Source organism: Suillus subaureus, assembly GCF_016647635.1.
Source record: "Suillus subaureus strain MN1 chromosome Unknown BJ212scaffold_19, whole genome shotgun sequence".
NCBI classification, from domain to species: Eukaryota; Fungi; Basidiomycota; class Agaricomycetes; order Boletales; family Suillaceae; genus Suillus; species Suillus subaureus.
Window position 1 is genome coordinate 376,475 of NW_024538575.1, and position 18,575 is coordinate 395,049.

The following is an 18,575-nucleotide window of genomic DNA, read 5'->3' on the forward strand; positions in this document are numbered from 1 at the left end:
GGTTCGAAAAGCCCATATTCTGTGGTAAAGGTGGCCTTCCATCGATCTTCTGGGTGAATGCAGATGTTGTTATATCCCGAATGGACGTCCATTTTTGTGAAGTACTTGGCACCATGTAACCGTGCGACCAGGGAGAGCAGTAGTGGTAGTGGATAGGCATTTTTGACTGTCCACTCGTTAATATACCGGTAGTCTTGACAGGGACGAAGGTCTCTGCTTTTCTTTCCTACAAAGAAGAAGCCGCTTGCCTGGGGCGATTTCGACTCAGAAATAAACCCTTTTTTCACGTTTTCATCAATGAATGCCTTTACTGCAGTGCGTTCCACTTCTGATAACGGGTACACCTTAGATGTTTTAGGAATAAAACTGGGTTTAGTCTCGATCCGATGATCTATGCCAGGTCGTTCAGGCGGTAGTTGGTTTAGACCGTCTTTTGCGAAGATGTCAGCAAAATCATGAAGATAAGGGGGGACGAGTTCTTCGAACGATTTCTTCTTCTGTTCTAGCCCAGCGGCTAATGCAAGCTGTTGTGCTTTATTACTGGTTTTGATGTACTCGGCAGGTCGTGGTAGGGGTGTAACCGTAGGTCATGATTCTGCAATACTGGTACCATCCTTGGTCAAAGGGGTGTCCATTGAGACATTGGTGATCACCCAGAGCTCAGTGGCATCAACAGGATATTCGACCAAGAATTCGTCATCTTCTAGATGATAAGTGGAGATTTCACGTACAGGCAATGCGTAATCGGCTGTCCATACGTCTTCTTTGGTGTCGAAAGAATCTTCATCATCATCGGGGATGGGGTCTAGGTTAGGTAACGTCAATGGGGTTTCTTCATCAGGGATTTCTTCTATGGTGGCTCGGGGTGTTGGTTCCTTCGATGGTAGAACCGATTCTACAGGAGGCGCCTTTGGCAGCACTACAACTGGAATCAGTTCTTTCTGCCGACTGCCCAATTTTCGAAATAGGGGGGGGAGTCTGTTCTTCTCTCATTCGTTATCAATTTCTTTTTCAATCTGATCGCTCTTTTCCATTCTAGAGAGCTCCAGTGTTTCTGCTTTCCATTGAATTACTGGATCCATGGCACACAACCATGGGATTCCTAGTAAGATCTGATCACATTGGCCAAGCCACGTGATGTTAAACTTTCCGATCATAGATCGTTCGTCTATCTTGATAATGAGGACGCAGTATCGAGTGATAGTGCCTCCTCTCACATAACTTCCATCTGCAGTAGTGACTTGGAATGGTTTCGATAGTTTGTGCATTCGAATTCCATGAGTTTTAACAAATTCTTCGGAGATAAAGGTTCCAGCGGCACCGGAGTCAACAACGGCTGTTGTTTCGACGGTTTTCAGTCTAGTTTTGGAGATGAGGGAAATGGGAATACGAAGTTCCTTTCTGATTCCAATACTCTGTACTAGCCTGATAGGTACATTGGAAGATACTGATGTCAACCCAGTCTTCCACATCAAAAATCCTCGGCAAGGCATCGGATAGTTGTGTCTTCATCTTCACTGTCGCTCATCTCTTCTTGGTGAACAGGGACTTTCTTCTTCTGCAGGCATGCTCTAGTCATATGCCCTTTTTGATGACACGTGAAGCACAACCCCTTTTTCATGTGATCACTTCTCTTGACTTCGGAAAGTCGATCCACTTCCATGGCGTTTGGATCGTGTCTATCAATGGTTGGTCTGGGCACATATCGTTGACCTGTCGGTCTGGTGGTAGGACGATGATTTTGTTGATATGCAGCACCTCTCTGATAGTTGCTGTCAAGCCTTGTAGTGGCAGCGACGTATTTGTTGAAGTCTGTAGTGATGGTTTCCATTTGAAAAATGGAGTTGACAATTCCTTTCTTTAATCCATCATTGAAGAAGGAAATCAAGATGGCGTCTTGCTTTACGGTGGCTTGTGCAGCAAGGGTTTTGAAGCTAGAGATATAGGAGGAAAGGTCGCCCGTCTGTTTCAGAGTTTGGAGCTTATTCATGGCAGTGCCGATGGTGTTGGCTGGTATGAAGGCCTCCTTAAACTTTGTTTCAAAGTTTGCGAACGTTCCATAGGATTTAGTGGCGGAGTTGTCGACTTCGGTGTAGAAAGTAAGTGCCCAATCCATGGCACTATCTTCTGTCATATATGCGAGAGCGGTGATAACCTTTTTCTCATTGGTGTTGTAGATTGTGGTGTTAAGCGCGAAATACACCTTAATTGCATACAACCATCGTAGAGCCTGCTGAGGGCTTCCATCATAAGTGGAAGGAGCTCCGGCTTTTAATTCTGGGGTGTTGGTGACGGTGGACATCCTGATCGTTCTGGTCTAGTGATGCTTTGATTGCAGGGGAATATAGTTTCTCTCTCTGCCGTTCTTTCATCATCTTCTTGAATCAAGGGGTGGGACCTCTCTGACAGAGAGGGTCAAGTAGTGACTTTAATCTTTTGTTACGGCGAACTAGGATAGGCGCAACAACGGATACTCAATAAGAGTAATGTCTGTAGTTGGATCAAGACCTCACGAATGTAAGGCTTCTTAAGACAAGTCAAAGAGAGTGTCTTTGACTTGAATATCGATATCGGATGACTTAAGATTGGGGGTCTTAAGCAAAGGATGTTTCAGGTTAAAACCTAGTAGATTAAAGTGAAGTTCTGCTAAGTACATGTCTGAATTTATATAGACATAGCTAGCTTTAGGGCTGGTACGACGACATCATCAAGACGAGTCAGAGATAAGGAAATGAGTCATGAAGACGTCATCAAGACGAGTCAGAGATAAGGATGAGTCACCTAGCGACGACAGCGGCGATCGTGGTGTAATACAACGGATATAGTAAGAGACCGGTCTAGTGATGGCGCAATGAGGCATGGTCATGACATAATACACAAAGAAGAAAGAAAATGAGACAGGGGTAGGTGTTACGGCGAACCGTAGGTCGACTAGGATAGGCGCGGCAATAGACACTCGATAAGAGTGACGTCTAAAGCCGAATCATAACCTCACAAATGTAAGGCTTCTTAAGACAAGTTAGAGAGAGTGTCTCCGACTTGAATATCGATATCAGACACTTAGGATTGGAGGTCCTAAGCGAGGGATGTTCTGGGTAAAACCTAGTAGATTAAAGTGAAGTCTATCTAAGTACAAGATCGTGCTTATATAGGTAAGGCCTGCTTTAGGGCAGGTACGTACACGTCATCGAGACGAGTCAGAGATAAGGAATGAATGACGTCATCGAGACGAGTCAGAGATAAGAGAGGAATGACGCCATCGAGATGAGTCAGAGATAAGAGAGGAATGACGTCATCGAGACGAGTCAGAGATAAGAGAGGAATGATGTCAGCTAGCGATGGCATGAGGCGGTCGTGCTGTGATACACAGATATAGTAAAGGAAGTTAGTCTAGTGATGGCACGGCTAAGTGCGGTCATGACGTAATACAAAGGTAGAAGAGAAAAATGGTAGGGGGTAACCATTACTGTAACATTACCCCTCGTTTAGCGATGAAGTCACCGACTTCACATATCTTGATTAGCCCAGTAGATGGGGTCTGCATCGTAGTTGGAATCAAGGAGGTCGTTTTGTTCCTCCGTGATAGTAGATTGCGCCAAGTGCTCAGCGTGAGCGATGGCGTCCTGCTCAGTCTCCCAACGAGCAAGTGTGTCGTAAAAACCGACGTCAGTCCATACTAATGGAATGACTGCTTCTCCTTTCAAGTCTTTACAAAAGACCAATAAATGACCAGGTGCGTATTCCCGACAAACTCTGCAGTAGTATGCGGGACAGTTCTTGTGTCGATGACCAGCAACGCGGCAGTTACGACATACGACATTATCGACCGGCGACGTTTTCACAACTGTGACGGATGAGGACTGGTTTGGGGGAGATGGTGATGGTGATCGCTTGGATGATGGTTTGGTAGGGGAGACGGATGCGGCTCGTTTGGCGGCGAGGCGGGAGGATCTGCGTTTGAGCGGGAGTCGTCGTGGGGTGCGTACGACTGGGTCAGGTGAAGGAGAAGTTGGTACGTCAAGTACGGCAATAGGAGGGATATTATTATCCTGATGCTCCATGGTAGTGGCAGCAGGAGCTGGCAGTGGTACAGGAACGACGACATGGGGTGATGGCGGTCTTGCGACAGGATTGAGAGCAACTCATTCGGTGACGATGTGGATGGCTTCTCTGATAGCGTCTCTGGTGTCTTCTGGTAGAAGACGGATTGCGGTGTTGCGAATGCGTATATGAAGGTGACGAAAGATAGTTTGATGACGTTCATCATCAAGAAGGGCGGCGGTGCGTTCGATAAGGCTGGCATCCCTGATGATTCTAATTATGAGGCCGCTAGAGATTGCTCCCCTTTCTCCAAGGAGACGATCTATCTCAATAGCGTACTGTTGGGAGGTGATAGCGGATTCGAACAAAGCACTGGTTTCAACTTGATCAATAACAGAGAAGTAGTCAGTGAGGGTTGAGTCGTCGGTGAGGGTCAGGGTGGAGTTGGAAGTAGGCGGTGAGGGTACGGGAGAAGATGCATGCTGCACGAGGTTGGCAGTGGTGGTGTTCTGGTAATCTAGGAGTGTTAGGGGGTGTGCGTTTCCTTCGGTGACGGTGTTCATGGCAGCGGTAAGTTCTTCGATGCGGAGGATACAAAGACGTAGTTGTTCGAGGTGGGACATTCTAAGGGAAGTCTATAATCCATGGGCCTTTTTATAGGCGTCAAGGATGTCGGGGGCATTATTGAGATGTTCTTCTGGAACCCATTCGTTACTGGCTGACGAATATCCTTTCCACGATAAGAGATAGCGTCTTCGTTTACCCGTTCCTTTGTGCGATAAGATCGCATCAATTTCATATTCTTCTTCGTTATCGATGACGTCAGGGGGTGGATCGTGGAAGTTCGGTCCGTGAATCTCTGTTTCGTGATAGGACGATAGCTCGGAAGCATGAAACGTGGGGTGAACTTTCCACTGGGGTGGTAATCGGAGTGTGAATGTGATGGGGGACAGGACGGCGGTGATTGGGAATGGGCCATATCGTTTGGGGGTGAGCTTTCGTGAGGGTAACTGCGTGATCAGGTTTTTTCTGGATAACCAGACCTTATCTCCAATCTTCCAAGGGTGATACTTCTGCCCGTGAGTTCTTTCTGCCATGCGTTGCATCGCAAGGTTATGGCAAGAGAGTGCTTCTTCTCTAGACTTTTGGAGCGTGCGGAGTCTGTCTTCTGCTGCGGGAACTGTGGAGTCAGGAAGGGTGTGTGGAAGGGCTCGTGGTTCGTATCCCATCATAAGAAAGAATGGCGATGCATTGCGAGAGTTGTGTTTGCGATGATTATGGACGAATTCCGCCATAGGGAGTTGCTCTACCCAATTTTCGGGGTTGTTCCGACAGTAGATTCGAAGGTACGTTTCTAGCTCTTGATTGAGCCGTTCTGTCTGTCCGTTGGTCTGGGGGTGGTAGGCAGTCGATGCCGCTATATCGTACTTCAGGAGTTTGGCAAGGGCCTGAGAGAACTTGGATATAAATTGTGGACTGTGGTCAGAGATGACTTTTTCATGTAGACCAAATCGGCGATAGACATATTTGAAGAATTTGCTGGCAACCCCTTCGGAAGTGATGGTTTTAGTACATGGGATGAGAATTACCCCCTTCGTAAGCCCATGGTCGACCACAACCATGACCGAATCAAAGCCAGCGCAGGGAGGGAGGTCCATGATCAGATCAACGGAGACCTGGGCAAAAGGCGCGGCGGTGACGGAAGGGATGGGGACAAGGGGGGGGGTCGTCGGGTGCGTGTCGGACTTCATCTGCTGACAGAGGGCGCAACCCTCGACGTATTTGCGTATATAGGTGCCCATGGCGGGCCACCAAAAATCACGCTTAACCAATTCTTCAGTTTTGAAACAGCCAGGGTGACCGGCGGTGGGGTGGTCATGACATCGTTCTAAAATAAGGTGCCGTCCAGCGGGACGAACGTAGGCGCGGTCCTTGTAATAGAAAATATCGTCTTTGATCGTCCAATCTGTAAGAGCAGATTTCATAGGGGGAAGGGACAAGCCATCCAAAGCATTGGAGGCGGCGGTGAAGATGGGGTCGGGGTCAGAGGGGTCAGGGTTCACCAGGGTGGTCATGAGTTCAACATCGAGAAGTCGAACAAACATGGAATCTGGGAGGAGGGTTTCGTTGGTATTATCTTTGACGGAATCTGATCCGTGGTCGGGGCGGCGGGAAAGGGCATCGGGGGCGACTAATTTAGTTCCTGCAACATGGTGCAGCTCAATATCATAGCATGACAAGATTAACTGCCATCGTGCTTGGCGGCAGGTTAACTTCTGGGCCGTCCTGAAATATAGGAGGTTCTTGTGGTCGGTGAATACGATGACGGGATGGGGATTTCCTTCTAAATAATGGCACCATTCGGTCAATGCGCGAATAACTGCGAGAAGTTCACGATCAAAGATCTGATAGTTTCGTTCTGCGGGATTCAACGTCTGGGACAAATATCCACATGGATGGTAGACACCATTATCATCGGTCTGCAGTAGCACCGCACTGGTGGCGACTAAGGATGCATCAGTGGCGACTGTGAACTGCCTGGCGGGGTCGGGGTTACGAAGGACTGGTTGCTTTAAAAAGCATTCTTTCAGTTCAGAAAACACGGATGTGCATTGTTCTGTCCAAAGGAACTTAACGTCTTTCTTGGTAAGGTCGATTAATGGTCTGGCGATGTCAGAGTAATGGGAAATGAAGTTTCGGTAGAAGTTGCAAAAACCCAAGAAAGACCGGACTTCCTTTACTGAGGTAGGGGCAGGCCAATCCCGAATACCGTTGGTCTTGGCATCATCCATTGCTACGCATCCAGGACGGATAATCATTCCGAGGTACTCCACTTCTTCTGCGTCAAACGTGCACTTCTCTGGTTTAAGGAAAAGTTTTTCTTGCCGAATTCTTTCAAGGATGCGTCGGGTGCGTTCATGATGGGAAGTGAGATCATTGGAGAATATGAGAATGTCGTCCATATATATAACGAGCCATCCTTCATTGATTTCCTGCTGGAACGTTCTATTCATGTACGCCTGAAAGGTGGCCGGGGAATTGCAAAGACCGAAGAACATAATGTTAGGCTCGAAAAGCCCATATTCCGTGGTGAAGGCAGCTTTCCATCGGTCTTCTGGGTGGATGCGGATGTTGTTATATCCGGACCGGACGTCCATCTTTGTGAAGTATTTGGCACCATGTAACCGAGCGACCAAGGAGAGCGGTAGTGGGAGTGGATAGGCGTTCTTAATGGTCCATTCATTAATATACCGATAGTCTTGACAAGGACGAAGGTCTCCGCTCTTCTTTCCTATGAAAAAGAAACCGCTGGCTTGTGGTGATTTCGATTCGGAGATAAACCCCTTCTGAATGTTTTCATCAATGAATGCCTTAACTGCTGTCTGCTCCTTTTCAGATAGCAGATACACCTTAGACGTTTTAGGAATAAAACCTGGTTTGGTTTCTATTCGGTGGTCTATACCAGGTCGTTCCGGCGGTAGCTGATTCAGGCCATCTTTTGCGAAGATATCGGCAAAGTCATGAAGATAAGAGGGGATGAGTTCTTCGAATGATTTCTTCTTCTGCTCGAGCCCGGCAGCTAGTGCAAACTGCTGAGCTTTGTTACTTGTCTTCACATATTCAGCAGGCAGTGCTAGGGGGGCAACCTTGGGTTGTTGTTCCGCGATGCTAGTCCCATCTTTCGTTAAGGGAGTGTCGAAAGAGATGTTGGTGATTACCCGGAGTTCAGAAGCGTCGGCGGGGTATTCAACCAGAAATTCATCATCCTCCAGATGGTAGGTGGAGATTTCTCGCATGGGTGGTGCGTAATCGGTTGTCCATACATCGTCCTTCGTGTCGAAGGAATCGTCATCATCATCTGGTACGGGGTCTAGATTAGGCAACGCTGATGGGGTTGCTTCTTCATCATCAATCTCTTCTATCGTGGCATGCAATGGCGGCTGTTCAACCGTTTCCCTAGGAGGCGCCTTTGGCAGCACTATGACTGGGATTGGTTCTTCTTCCTTCTTATGAAAGAGAGAAGGTAGCTTGTTCTTCCTTCGTTCACGGTCAACTTCTTCTTCGATCTGATCGCTCTTCTCTGTTCGAGAGAGTTCTAGCATTTCCTTTTTCCATCGGATTACTGGGTCCATAGCGCGTAGCCAGGGGATCCCTAGTAAAATCTGATCACGTCGACCTAGTCGCGTGATGTTAAACTTTCCGATCATTGATTGGTCGTCTATCTTGACAATGAGGACGCAATATCGTGTGATAGCGCCTCCCTTCGCATAACTCCCATCCGCGGTGGTAACCTGGAATGGTTTCGATAGCTTATGCATTCGAATATTGTGAGTCTTGACGAACTCTTCTGAGATAAAGGTTCCAGCGGCGCTGGAGTCAACAACTGCTGTTGTTTCGACAGTTTTCAGACGTGTTTTGGAGATGAGGGAAATGGGAATGCGAAGTTCCTTTCGTATTCCAATACTCTGCACAAGTCTTATAGGTACATCGGAAGATACGGACGTCGATCCCGTCTTCCACATTAAAAATCCTTGGCGAGACGATGGATCGTTGTATCTTCTTCTTCACTGTCGCTTATCTCTTCTCTGCGAACAGGGATCTTCTTCTTCTGTGGGCATGCTTTAGTCATATGCCCCCTCTGATGGCACGTGAAGCAAAGCCCTTTCTTCATATGGTCGCTTCTTTCGACTTCAGTGAGTCGGTCTACCTCCATGGCGTTTGGATTGTGTCGGTCAATGGAGGGTCTGGGAACATATCGTTGTCCCGACGGTCTGGTGGTGGTACGATGGTTTGATCGGTATGCAACCCCTCTCTGGTAGTTACTGTCTAGCTGAATGACAGCGGCGACATACTTGTCGAAATCTACAGGGATGGTTTCCATCTGATAGATGGAGTTAACGATTCCCTTCTTCAGTCCGTCGTTGAAGAACGTGATGAGGACGGCATCCTGTTTCACAGAAGCTTGTGCGGCAAGCGTCTTGAAACTGGCGATGTAGGATGTGAGGTCGCCTGTCTGTCTCAACGTGCGGAGTTTGTTCATGGCGGTTCCGGTGGCATCGGCTGGTACGAAGGCCTCTTTGAACTTGGTTTCAAAGTTCGCGAAGGTTCCGTAAGTCTTAGTGACGGAGTTGTCGACTTCTGTGTAGAAGGTCAGCGCCCAACCCATAGCGCTTCCTTCTGTCATGTAGGCAAGGGCAGTGATGACCTTCTTATCGTCGGTGTTATAGATTGTAGCGTTAAGCGCGAAGTACGCCTTAACTGCATACAACCATTGTAGGGCCTGGGAGGGACTTCCATCATAGGTAGATGGGGCTCTGGCTTTCAATTCTGGGGCGGTAGCTGGTGTAGACATCCTGACATTTAGTCGAGTGATGCTTCGGTTTCAGGGGAACGTTATCGTTCTCTCGCTGAGTCTGGTTAACCTCTCTGATGGAGAGGGTCGTCTGGTTTTCTGGTTTCTGTAACCTCCTTGATGGGGGAGGGTCGTAGGTTGGACTTTAATCTTTTGTTACGGCGAACCGTAGGTCGACTAGGATAGGCGTGGCAATAGACACTCGATAAGAGTGACGTCTAAAGCCGAATCATAACCTCACAAATGTAAGGCTTCTTAAGACAAGTTAGAGAGAGTGTCTCCGACTTGAATATCGATATCAGACACTTAGGATTGGAGGTCCTAAGCGAAGGATGTTCTGGGTAAAACCTAGTAGATTAAAGTGAAGTCTATCTAAGTACAAGATCGTGCTTATATAGGTAAGGCCTGCTTTAGGGCAGGTACGTACACGTCATCGAGACGAGTCAGAGATAAGGAATGAATGACGTCATCGAGACGAGTCAGAGATAAGAGAGGAATGATGTCAGCTAGTGACGGCATGAGGCGGTCGTGCTGTGATACACAGATATAGTAAAGGAAGTTAGTCTAGTGATGGCACGGCTAAGTGCGGTCATGACGTAATACAAAGGTAGAAGAGAAAAATGGTAGGGGGTAACCGTTACTGTAACAGTAGGTGTGATTGTAACACATCCACCACCTCACATATCTCAGTCCTGTTTCCACCCTGCCTTCCGGATCCCCAGATCTCCGGACCTCCGGATATTAACTGTACTATCTCCGGACCTATTCCCACCCTCTGTCCGAGATCCTGCACCTATCCCCATTTAGGCATCTCCACCTTTCTGGTTCTCAGTTATCTCTGTTTCTGTCTTGCTGATTGATCCTTGTACTAGCTTCATCTCCAAGTTCATTTACTTATGTTCCTTCTTACTTACCAATGTGTTTCCACATGCTTGTACATAGCCTTACTCCTTTGCTTACTGATCCTCTCAGATAGCCTTTAGTATATAACCCCTGTACAACTACAGTAGAGTCCTCAGTCTGAATATCACCTTAAACTTACCCAATCTTCTCCCAGACTTCAGTCCATCTGAGTGTGTCCTTTTCCATAAGGCCTAGGGATGGATTCCCTAGGCCGGAATTCCAGACCTTCGGATTTGTCCCCTATGTCTCTGTCCCAAGTCTAGGGATTGCTTCCCTAGGCTGGAGTCTTGCCTTTCTGGCACTTACCCTCTTTTTGGACTTAGGTCTACTTCCTGTCCCTCCAACTCTACCTTAGGGTAGTCTACCTCTGTTTGCTTCTACATCGGACAAAGTCCGATGTAGCCCCTATTCCTTCTGGACCTCCGGACCTCCTGTCCTCTGTACCTCCAGATGTCCTGTCCCTCATACCTCCGGGTATCCTGTCCTTCGGATGTTCTGCCCTCCGTACCTTCGGACATTCTGTCCTCCATACCTCCGGACCTCCTGTCCTCCTGTCCTCCAGACCTCCTATCCTTCCATCCTGTTTTCCTGTAGAAGTATTACCTTGCAGCAGGAACTCTCCTGAGCATTTCCTGCATTCCTCTGGAACTCTCCCGCACTCCTCTGGAAGTCCTCCTGCACTCTCCACCAGAGTAGCCAGCCTCTGGAAGTCCTCCGGACTTCATCAGACCATCATCGGACTTCCTCTGAAATGAAGGGCACATACTCAGGTAAGGGGCACAGCATACGAGCTGAGGCCAAGCCCCTCTGAGTCAGTCTCTCTCTCCTTTGAGCATGGTTCTTAACAGCAGGCCTTCCTCTCACCCCAGAGGTAGAGCCCTCTTTCTTTCTTCTGCTCTGCAAGCTAGCAGAGTAGTTGAACCTTCAATGCTCTCAATTATGCATCTCAAAACTGGGCTGTTCACCTGTCACATGCTCCAAATCCATGGAATGACACTCTCAACCACATATTCCAGGTTTTCTGGAATCGTCACCTCCTTTCCTGGTTCAAATGGCAGTGGTGTTTAAAGGGACTGCAGTCTTGTCTTGATATTTTATCCAAGGAGCAGAAACTTGCAAAGGTTATTGCCTTGCTTCAGGTTTGATTTTTTTTTTTCATTTTGTGAAACCTCTTTTAATTCTGTCATCCTCAGTTTGAACCTTCAACACACAGCCTAATGAATGGTTGTCAACCATCTGTCCCAATTCCCAACAATCAGCTTCAGCCACCCTTCTGCTCTCCAAGGCCCAACACCACTGTACTCCATGTTGGCACATCCAGAAAACAAACTTTGGACGAGTTTCCAATCAATAATAACAGTGCACTCAAATCAGATGCCTCTAATAGTCCATCAAAATGTTAGAAATGAATTAAACAGTGTTTCTACATAAGACTGGAACACCAGTAGGATGCCAGATAATATTTAGTTCACTGCTTGTTATTGAAGATATTATCTCTAAGCACCTGCCAGTGTCATGATGTACTTAGTTTGTAACTTGAGTTTCTAGCAATCATATTTTAACTCAGAAGCATCAGTAAATTCCCACAATCTGGACAGACCTACACAGCACACCAGACACACAGCTTAGTCCCTACTAGCTAGCTCACCACAGTAGTACCTTTGTTTGTGAACATCTGTACATACACTCACAGACTCACCCAGTACATACCCAATAGCATCATTTTTCTCTGTATGTGTCTGTACAGAGACTCACAAACCTTCGCAGAAATCATGCTAATTGGACCTCTGATCTAAGAATAGTGTATGATCAATAATAGATTGAATCACATGACTATGTGACAGTAAACAAAAATAGAAAAATGATATAGTAGGTATGTGTGTGGTACTCAATCAAGCTGGATGCACAGGTGGCGGCACTTCAATGGGTCAATGCTGTCAAGCTTACAGGACTCTGCCCTTGTGAAATTTATCAGTGCCAAACATTGTAAAAAGGGCCAACTCACCATCCAGCTTTGGCCCATGCATGAAGCTGTTGTACCAGCCTTGGACCATGGTAGGGGTTGTCCATGACATCATTAAGAAGCTTGAGCATTGCTTTATAAATGGGCTCGTACTCCTTAGCAGTGAACTTCAGGAAAGATTTGCTGTTTCTGTTCTTAATGAGGCCATCAAAGACACAATTGAACTTAAAAAAAAAGTATCAGTAAATTAGTAGTGTGCCAGTACCAAGAAAATACTGTTGTGCAGACAAGAGCTAAGCAGGTTAATGGTATCTCCTTCTGAAATATATCAGGCCGCCTGTGAGCAATACAATAGGACCCAGTGTACAGGAAAAGTATGGTGGCCTCATGAAGTCCAGGGTGAGCAAAGTTCTTGGTTTTCCCAAGTTCATCCACTCCATCATGAAGAAACATGGAACCATCTAGAAAACCAGTGGTGGTGTTTTGAACCCAAGCTGCATGCTCCTGGACAGGAATGGTGGCTGGGGGGACAAGATTGTATGTGGAAGGTATGATGGCAATAGCGACCTTCTTAAGGTCAGAACACCACATTGCTAAATCATCATACAACTAGAAACGAGGTAAGGGATGGGGCGCACAACAAGAGAGATACGCACCAGCCTCACCATGTCAGGCTTGTGAGCAGGCCACACATCTGGTAGATGTCGTGGATTAGTATGATATCTCAAGGGAAAAAATAACATATCAGCTTCAACTTGTCTGCTGTTTTTGAGCCATTGTATTAGCAATGCTGAAAGAGATTCCATGATAGAGACTGGCAAATTGTTGACAAGCTTCAGGAAGGGGTTTTCTAATGCTTGCTGCACATGGCATCCTCCCTTGGCATCCTGGAGGAAGCTTCTCCAGTGGGGACCATACCAACACAGCTGGGTAGCATTAGGCCCTTCAACCTCCTTAGATTTTGCTGCACCTTTGACTGCCTGCACGTTCACCTTGGACTTGCCAGTGTTTGTCTTGGCACTTCAGAGAAGGTCTAAGAGTTCAGGATCAGGCATGCGGGGATGACCATTCTTCTTGTGGTGAAGTTGTAAGACATCTGCGGGCTTTGAAGGGAAAAGATTAGTGCAATCCAATTAATGGAGGGGCTAATACCTCGGGAGAATTCCTGTTGTCCATCAATGAACTATTGCTTGAGTTGCCATTGACTGCAAATGTTTTCTTGGCCACTTGGTCATCTTTGTCATGTGAAAATTGAAATTGAAAATCTGTTGGAAGAGTGGACACAACCTTAGGTTGGGGTTGTTGCACTTCCCCAGAAAAACCTAGAACTCATCAGTGTGATCACAGATGGTGAGGGCAAGATCTCACCAGGGTGCATGCTATGATGCCCCCCAACTGCCCTCCAACCAATGGGCTTGTCTTCACTACCATCATCAGAGGAACTGTCACCCTCACTAGAGTCAGAACTTTCGGATTCCATAAGTTGAGGTCCAGTTGGCCAGAGGGCAGGGTCCAAACTATGGTAAAAGTGGGCATCTGCTGAGGTGGTTGAGGCTGTTCTCAAGACTGCTGTCTGTGGTAAAGGTCCACCACTAGTAGTGAGATGACCACCAGCTGTATTGGAAGTGTTGACAGGAAGCTGGCATTGGGAGGTGTTGGAAGCCACACGTGTTGCCTTTGGCTTAGCTGCAGCTACAAATGAGTTATTTAACAACTGGAGGTCAGGTTCTGTGCCAGGGGGTATGATGGGCTGAGAAAATACAAACTGTCCACCATCTTTGCATTGTAAAAAAATGGGTTGGCTGCTCACTGTCTTCACACTCAGGGGAGGAGTAACAGTCTGTGTAATGATATATTAATCATTAATAAGTCAGGGCCAAAAACTCACCTTTTTTTGGGCCATGGTCTGGGAATCTTGGCATTGGGAATTGTGGCATTGGTAGTCATGGCATTGGGAGTTGTGGAGTTTGGAACTGGTTGCTCCAAGAGGTCATATGGGGGAGGGAGCTGGTTTTTCTGTTAAATAATTAGTGCAGTTACTTACAGTAAATGAAATCTGCCTTTGAATGACTTCCACGACCCTTGTGGGGCAGTTCAGGAGCAACAGGGTTGATTGGTAAAGTTGGATTGAGGGAGTGAGAGCCCTTGGGCTGGCTAGTCCACAATGGAGCATCCATGATAGCATCTAGTTGCTCTAACTGAATGTTCCTGCCTCCCTTCCCCACACCTGGACGTCCCAAATGTTGAGGGTGTTGAGAATCATCTGCATCAGGAGCTTGTGATTTCTTTGGCTTGATGCCTGTGAGATCATTGTCAGCAGCTTTCCATTTGGTCTGCTTTTTCTCTGGGCTATCAGGCATGACCAAAGACAGATGTCAGCCCCCAAAGTGATAATCAAGGAGAACTTGCCTTTTAACCTGGCCTTTCTATCTGATCTGACTCAATTTGATCTGAGAGGCAGCTTCAAGGTGGTCCTTGTGTGTGCTGGTGAGTCAGAATGAGTGAGAAAATGCTCTACCTCACATCCCTTCATGAACCTCGTATGTCCTTTTCTCCATGTTACATTGTCCAATGAGTGGAGAGTGATGAAGTGACTCAAGTAGTGTGTGGGAATCCACTCGACTGTATATGATCTGACTAATATCATGATGTAATTAATTGATAAGAAAGAGATCATAAACTAATTGTGTGCCATTGTCACATACAAGCGAGAAATTATGTAGTTAGTTATGTTGTTCTGTTGCATTTAGGCTGTGGTATAGGTTCCATCATCCAGATCTGACCCCCATGTGTTATGTCATGAGATGTGATCAACTTGGGTGGGTCTGCATCACTGTCTGACAACTTTCACTTTGTTGTTTCAGCACTGACTCCAGGATCCACAGCAGGAACAGGAATGTCAGGCAGTGGGAGTCCTTTGAGGATTTTACGTGTGAACAGAAGCTTGGGGGAAAGCTCCTTCAGAAGTTCAGCAATGTGCTTGTCTAATAAATGAAGGACCTCCTGGAAAGTGACTGTGTTCAATGGTCCTTTATTCCTTATCAATTCATACCATTTCACTGCAAGCGGGACAAGGTTTTTGAAATAGGGGTGGAATTGCTCCTCGAATTTGTGTGCACGTGAATGGTAGAAGAATGTAGTCTTCTCATCATTGCAGGCCTTGAATGTGACAGCAGACCATTTGTGCACCAGCCAGTCATACCTTTTATCAAGGACACACTTGACACCAAGGGGACCCCTGTATCTGATACAGATCCATATGAAGATGTAGAAGACTGACTCGAGATCATCTTCAAAGCGGTGTATGATGAGGCAAGCTGGAACCACATGGGAATTCAAGGCACACTTCAAGCTGCATTCAGGTGTTGCAATGCTACTAACAGCCTCAGAGAGCTGGAACAGGAACAACTGTGACATGAAAGGCATTGTGCCCTAATTGTCGATATCAGCCGATGAATAAATGCTTTCGAAAGTATAAAACTCACCATCCCACCTCTAACATATTTTTGACCTTGGGCGATAAATATGGCAAACTCCCAATCAACCAAGGTTCCATGGGATCTGTTACCATCATCTTTGATCATTGAGTTGTTGAGACTACAATCACGATGAAGAACGCCCTTCTCTTCCACTGCTATCTGTTGAACTGGAAGATTGGGTCAGTTGAATGTAAAAGAGGGAGGGGGTTTTGAATATATAGTTACTTTTGATGATATCCCAAATAGCGCACAACAACTCTGCCTTCATCCAGAACATATATAACAGTCAGGCGTGAGGTTTCAACACCAAATGAACATGTGTGCGGACAGCGCTTTGAATGCTATTCAACAGTTTGTAATGATAAAGCCCCATTTGATCAACCTCCCTGGGCTTGATCTCGACAAGCCAGTGATCAATGAGTTGTGGAACACCACAAACATCTTTCATCACCTGCAACATCTTGACTTCATTCAAGGCATCCACTTTACTCCCAAGAACCCAATGATCTTTGATAATGTATTCTTTGTTACCCCTCTGTGCCAGATAACAAACAGTACCATGACCAACAAGCCCTTGACTAGAAAATATGACTTCAAGGATGTTGTACATGTGATTGTTGATGAGGATTCAACTGATTGGATCAGGAAGAGGAGGACAAAGAGGATCATCAGGGATATTTAGCTGACGCACAGGATGAGGGGGGTCATGCTCTCAGATACATCTTGCATCTGATGGAAAGGGAGGGGATGCTCTCAACAATGCCTTCCATCGTGTCTGGTGACCTGTTTATGCTGGGGCAGAGAAAAGTCAATGCACTTTCAAGTTGGGCAGGTTGCAGCGTTTTTGTAAGGATGACGATCGAGGGGTCATACCCCAGGCACTCAAGTTTACCAAAGACAAGGCATGAAAAGATTTTCAGGAAATCATTTGGGTGAGTGTCAATGTTAATTGGAGGCATTACAATGGCACCTGAGTGGTCATACATATGAACTCAAAGTTCACGATATGCTTTGGTCATGGACACAAATAAAATGAACTGCCTCCAAGGCTGTCATCTGAAGAGAAGGAACACCTTGTTATCCAGTATATTTCCTATTGTGCCCATAGCTGAGTATGGTCGCAATGTCAGCTCGCAAACCACCTTGATTGTGTCCCATCAAGCTTCTACATCATCCAATAACACAAGGTCAGGCTTTCATGAAACTTCTTCATCCTTCACAGGGCGTGTAGAGTTTCCTGCACTCCACAGGTGTGGGACTGGGTTGGTCTCCTGTACAATCTTTGGCACCTTCTGGGTGAGTGCAAAACGTAAAACATTGAAGAACATCACAAAGACTCCCTCAAACAGTGGTGAGGGTGTATCCAAGCCCAAGTCACCATCTTCTGGCTGCAGCCCAGAGGGGCCCAGGAGTTCTTCCTTACTGGCAGGCTCAAAAGATGAACCGCCACCACCTCCACTTCCAGACTCCACATCTGCCATGGTGCTCTCCTCCTGCCAATCTCCAAGACTCCCATCACTAGGGAGCAGCCACTGCTTGACATCATTGTGGTGCAATTTCAGGAGCGGCCAGTTCCACTGGCATTCATCTTTGTCATACAGATGAGCCAGGTCATTTTCACCTATGGTGGCAAACTTTCTGTGAAGTCTGTCGTCCCAATAGCAAATTTTATGTAATGGGACCTGTAGCTCTGTCACATCTGGGAGTTGAAAGGTAAATGATTTAAAAATCTGCAACAATACATAACTAATCTCTGCATCATCTTTTTGTGGCAACAGTTCATGCAAGATTAAGTGATTGAGTTCAAGAGTGGTGAGTTTGTCCAGTGTTGGTACATCATTGATAATGGGCACCGACATCAGTAATGAGAGCTTCATCCCATAACCCACAGTTTTTCCATGTTCCCAAGCTGGTGACATGACTGCATGCAAGAGAGGACAAAGAGCTCAATTCAACACAGGTACTGTCTCTATGTGGGTAATTGTAATTTTAGTGCATGAAAGTGTTGCTTATCAGGTATGAATTAAGTTGACAGTGCAAAAAAGCTATTTTTGTCCCAAAAATAGTTTAGCCAAAACTCAGATGCATGCTCCATGCTGTTGTAGGCAGTAAAACATGTGTCTGCAGTTGCGCTGAAGCAAGGGACAAGATGAACAGGTGCTCTCAGCTGAGAAACTGGAATGATGTCCCCCATCCGAGTGCCATTAGAGCACTTTGATCTTCTCAGCACATGTAGCTGAGTAGTCAGATCACATTCACTAGAGATATCAAATCATTGCAAATAGGCAATGAACTGATCTTCCCAAGACCATGGTGTACCACTTTTGCCAATAGGCCATATGAGAAGTCTGATTTGGGCTACCAAGTGACCTGCGGTGCTCATTTTTTAGTATATAGTGGATGTCACAATGAAACAGAAAGCACACCTGAAAGACCACCAGTAGGCCATGACTGCTCTGTGCTGGTCTGGATAATGACAGTGTCATAACAACCCAAAGTCCAGGGCCCACTAGGTGGTGCACAGTTTAACATCTGAGCTGGGTGAATTTTATGGGTGTTGTGAAAGTCTGTTTCTTGTAAACATATTTTGAACCAGACTTGAAGCTTATCAAATGGAAGTTCAGCTTCAGGTCCAGCTCTTCAAGGACCACTGGTTACATGAACATGATGTCCAGATGTCACCTCATGGTGAAGGAAATCAGCAAGAGCTGGGCAAAGGTCTGGTAGGTTGAACATGATGGCAACTTCATCAACACTGATATTCCTAATAGAAGGATCATATGCAAGATGGAGGGCAGTGCACCCAACAATGAAAGAGCATAGTGGGATGGGTATT

General features: G+C 46.4%; 3 protein-coding genes across 3 annotated transcripts; all 3 read right to left on the reverse strand.

The window, feature by feature from the left end:
* Positions 1 to 11,558: 11,558 nt before the first annotated feature.
* On the reverse strand, positions 11,559 to 14,620 carry BJ212DRAFT_1300303 (uncharacterized protein; the record flags this gene model as incomplete). The annotated part of the gene is made up of 11 exons (XM_041332969.1): positions 11,559 to 11,677; positions 11,997 to 12,036; positions 12,057 to 12,089; positions 12,338 to 12,484; positions 12,537 to 12,869; positions 12,917 to 13,273; positions 13,413 to 13,582; positions 13,629 to 14,010; positions 14,071 to 14,100; positions 14,149 to 14,174; positions 14,305 to 14,620. The coding sequence occupies 11 exons, from the start codon at positions 14,618 to 14,620 to the stop codon at positions 11,559 to 11,561; spliced, it is 1,953 nt and encodes a 650-aa protein (XP_041192264.1).
* A 487-nt stretch (positions 14,621 to 15,107) lies between these two features.
* BJ212DRAFT_1481665 (uncharacterized protein) lies at positions 15,108 to 16,016 on the reverse strand (the record flags this gene model as incomplete). The annotated part of the gene is made up of 3 exons (XM_041340300.1): positions 15,108 to 15,692; positions 15,746 to 15,906; positions 15,965 to 16,016. 3 exons carry the CDS (start codon positions 16,014 to 16,016, stop codon positions 15,108 to 15,110), a joined length of 798 nt encoding a protein of 265 aa, XP_041192265.1.
* A 919-nt stretch (positions 16,017 to 16,935) lies between these two features.
* Positions 16,936 to 17,658, reverse strand: BJ212DRAFT_1300305 (uncharacterized protein; the record flags this gene model as incomplete). The annotated part of the gene is made up of 1 exon (XM_041332970.1): positions 16,936 to 17,658. The coding sequence occupies one exon, from the start codon at positions 17,656 to 17,658 to the stop codon at positions 16,936 to 16,938; it is 723 nt and encodes a 240-aa protein (XP_041192266.1).
* Between the last annotated feature and the right edge of the window lie 917 nt (positions 17,659 to 18,575).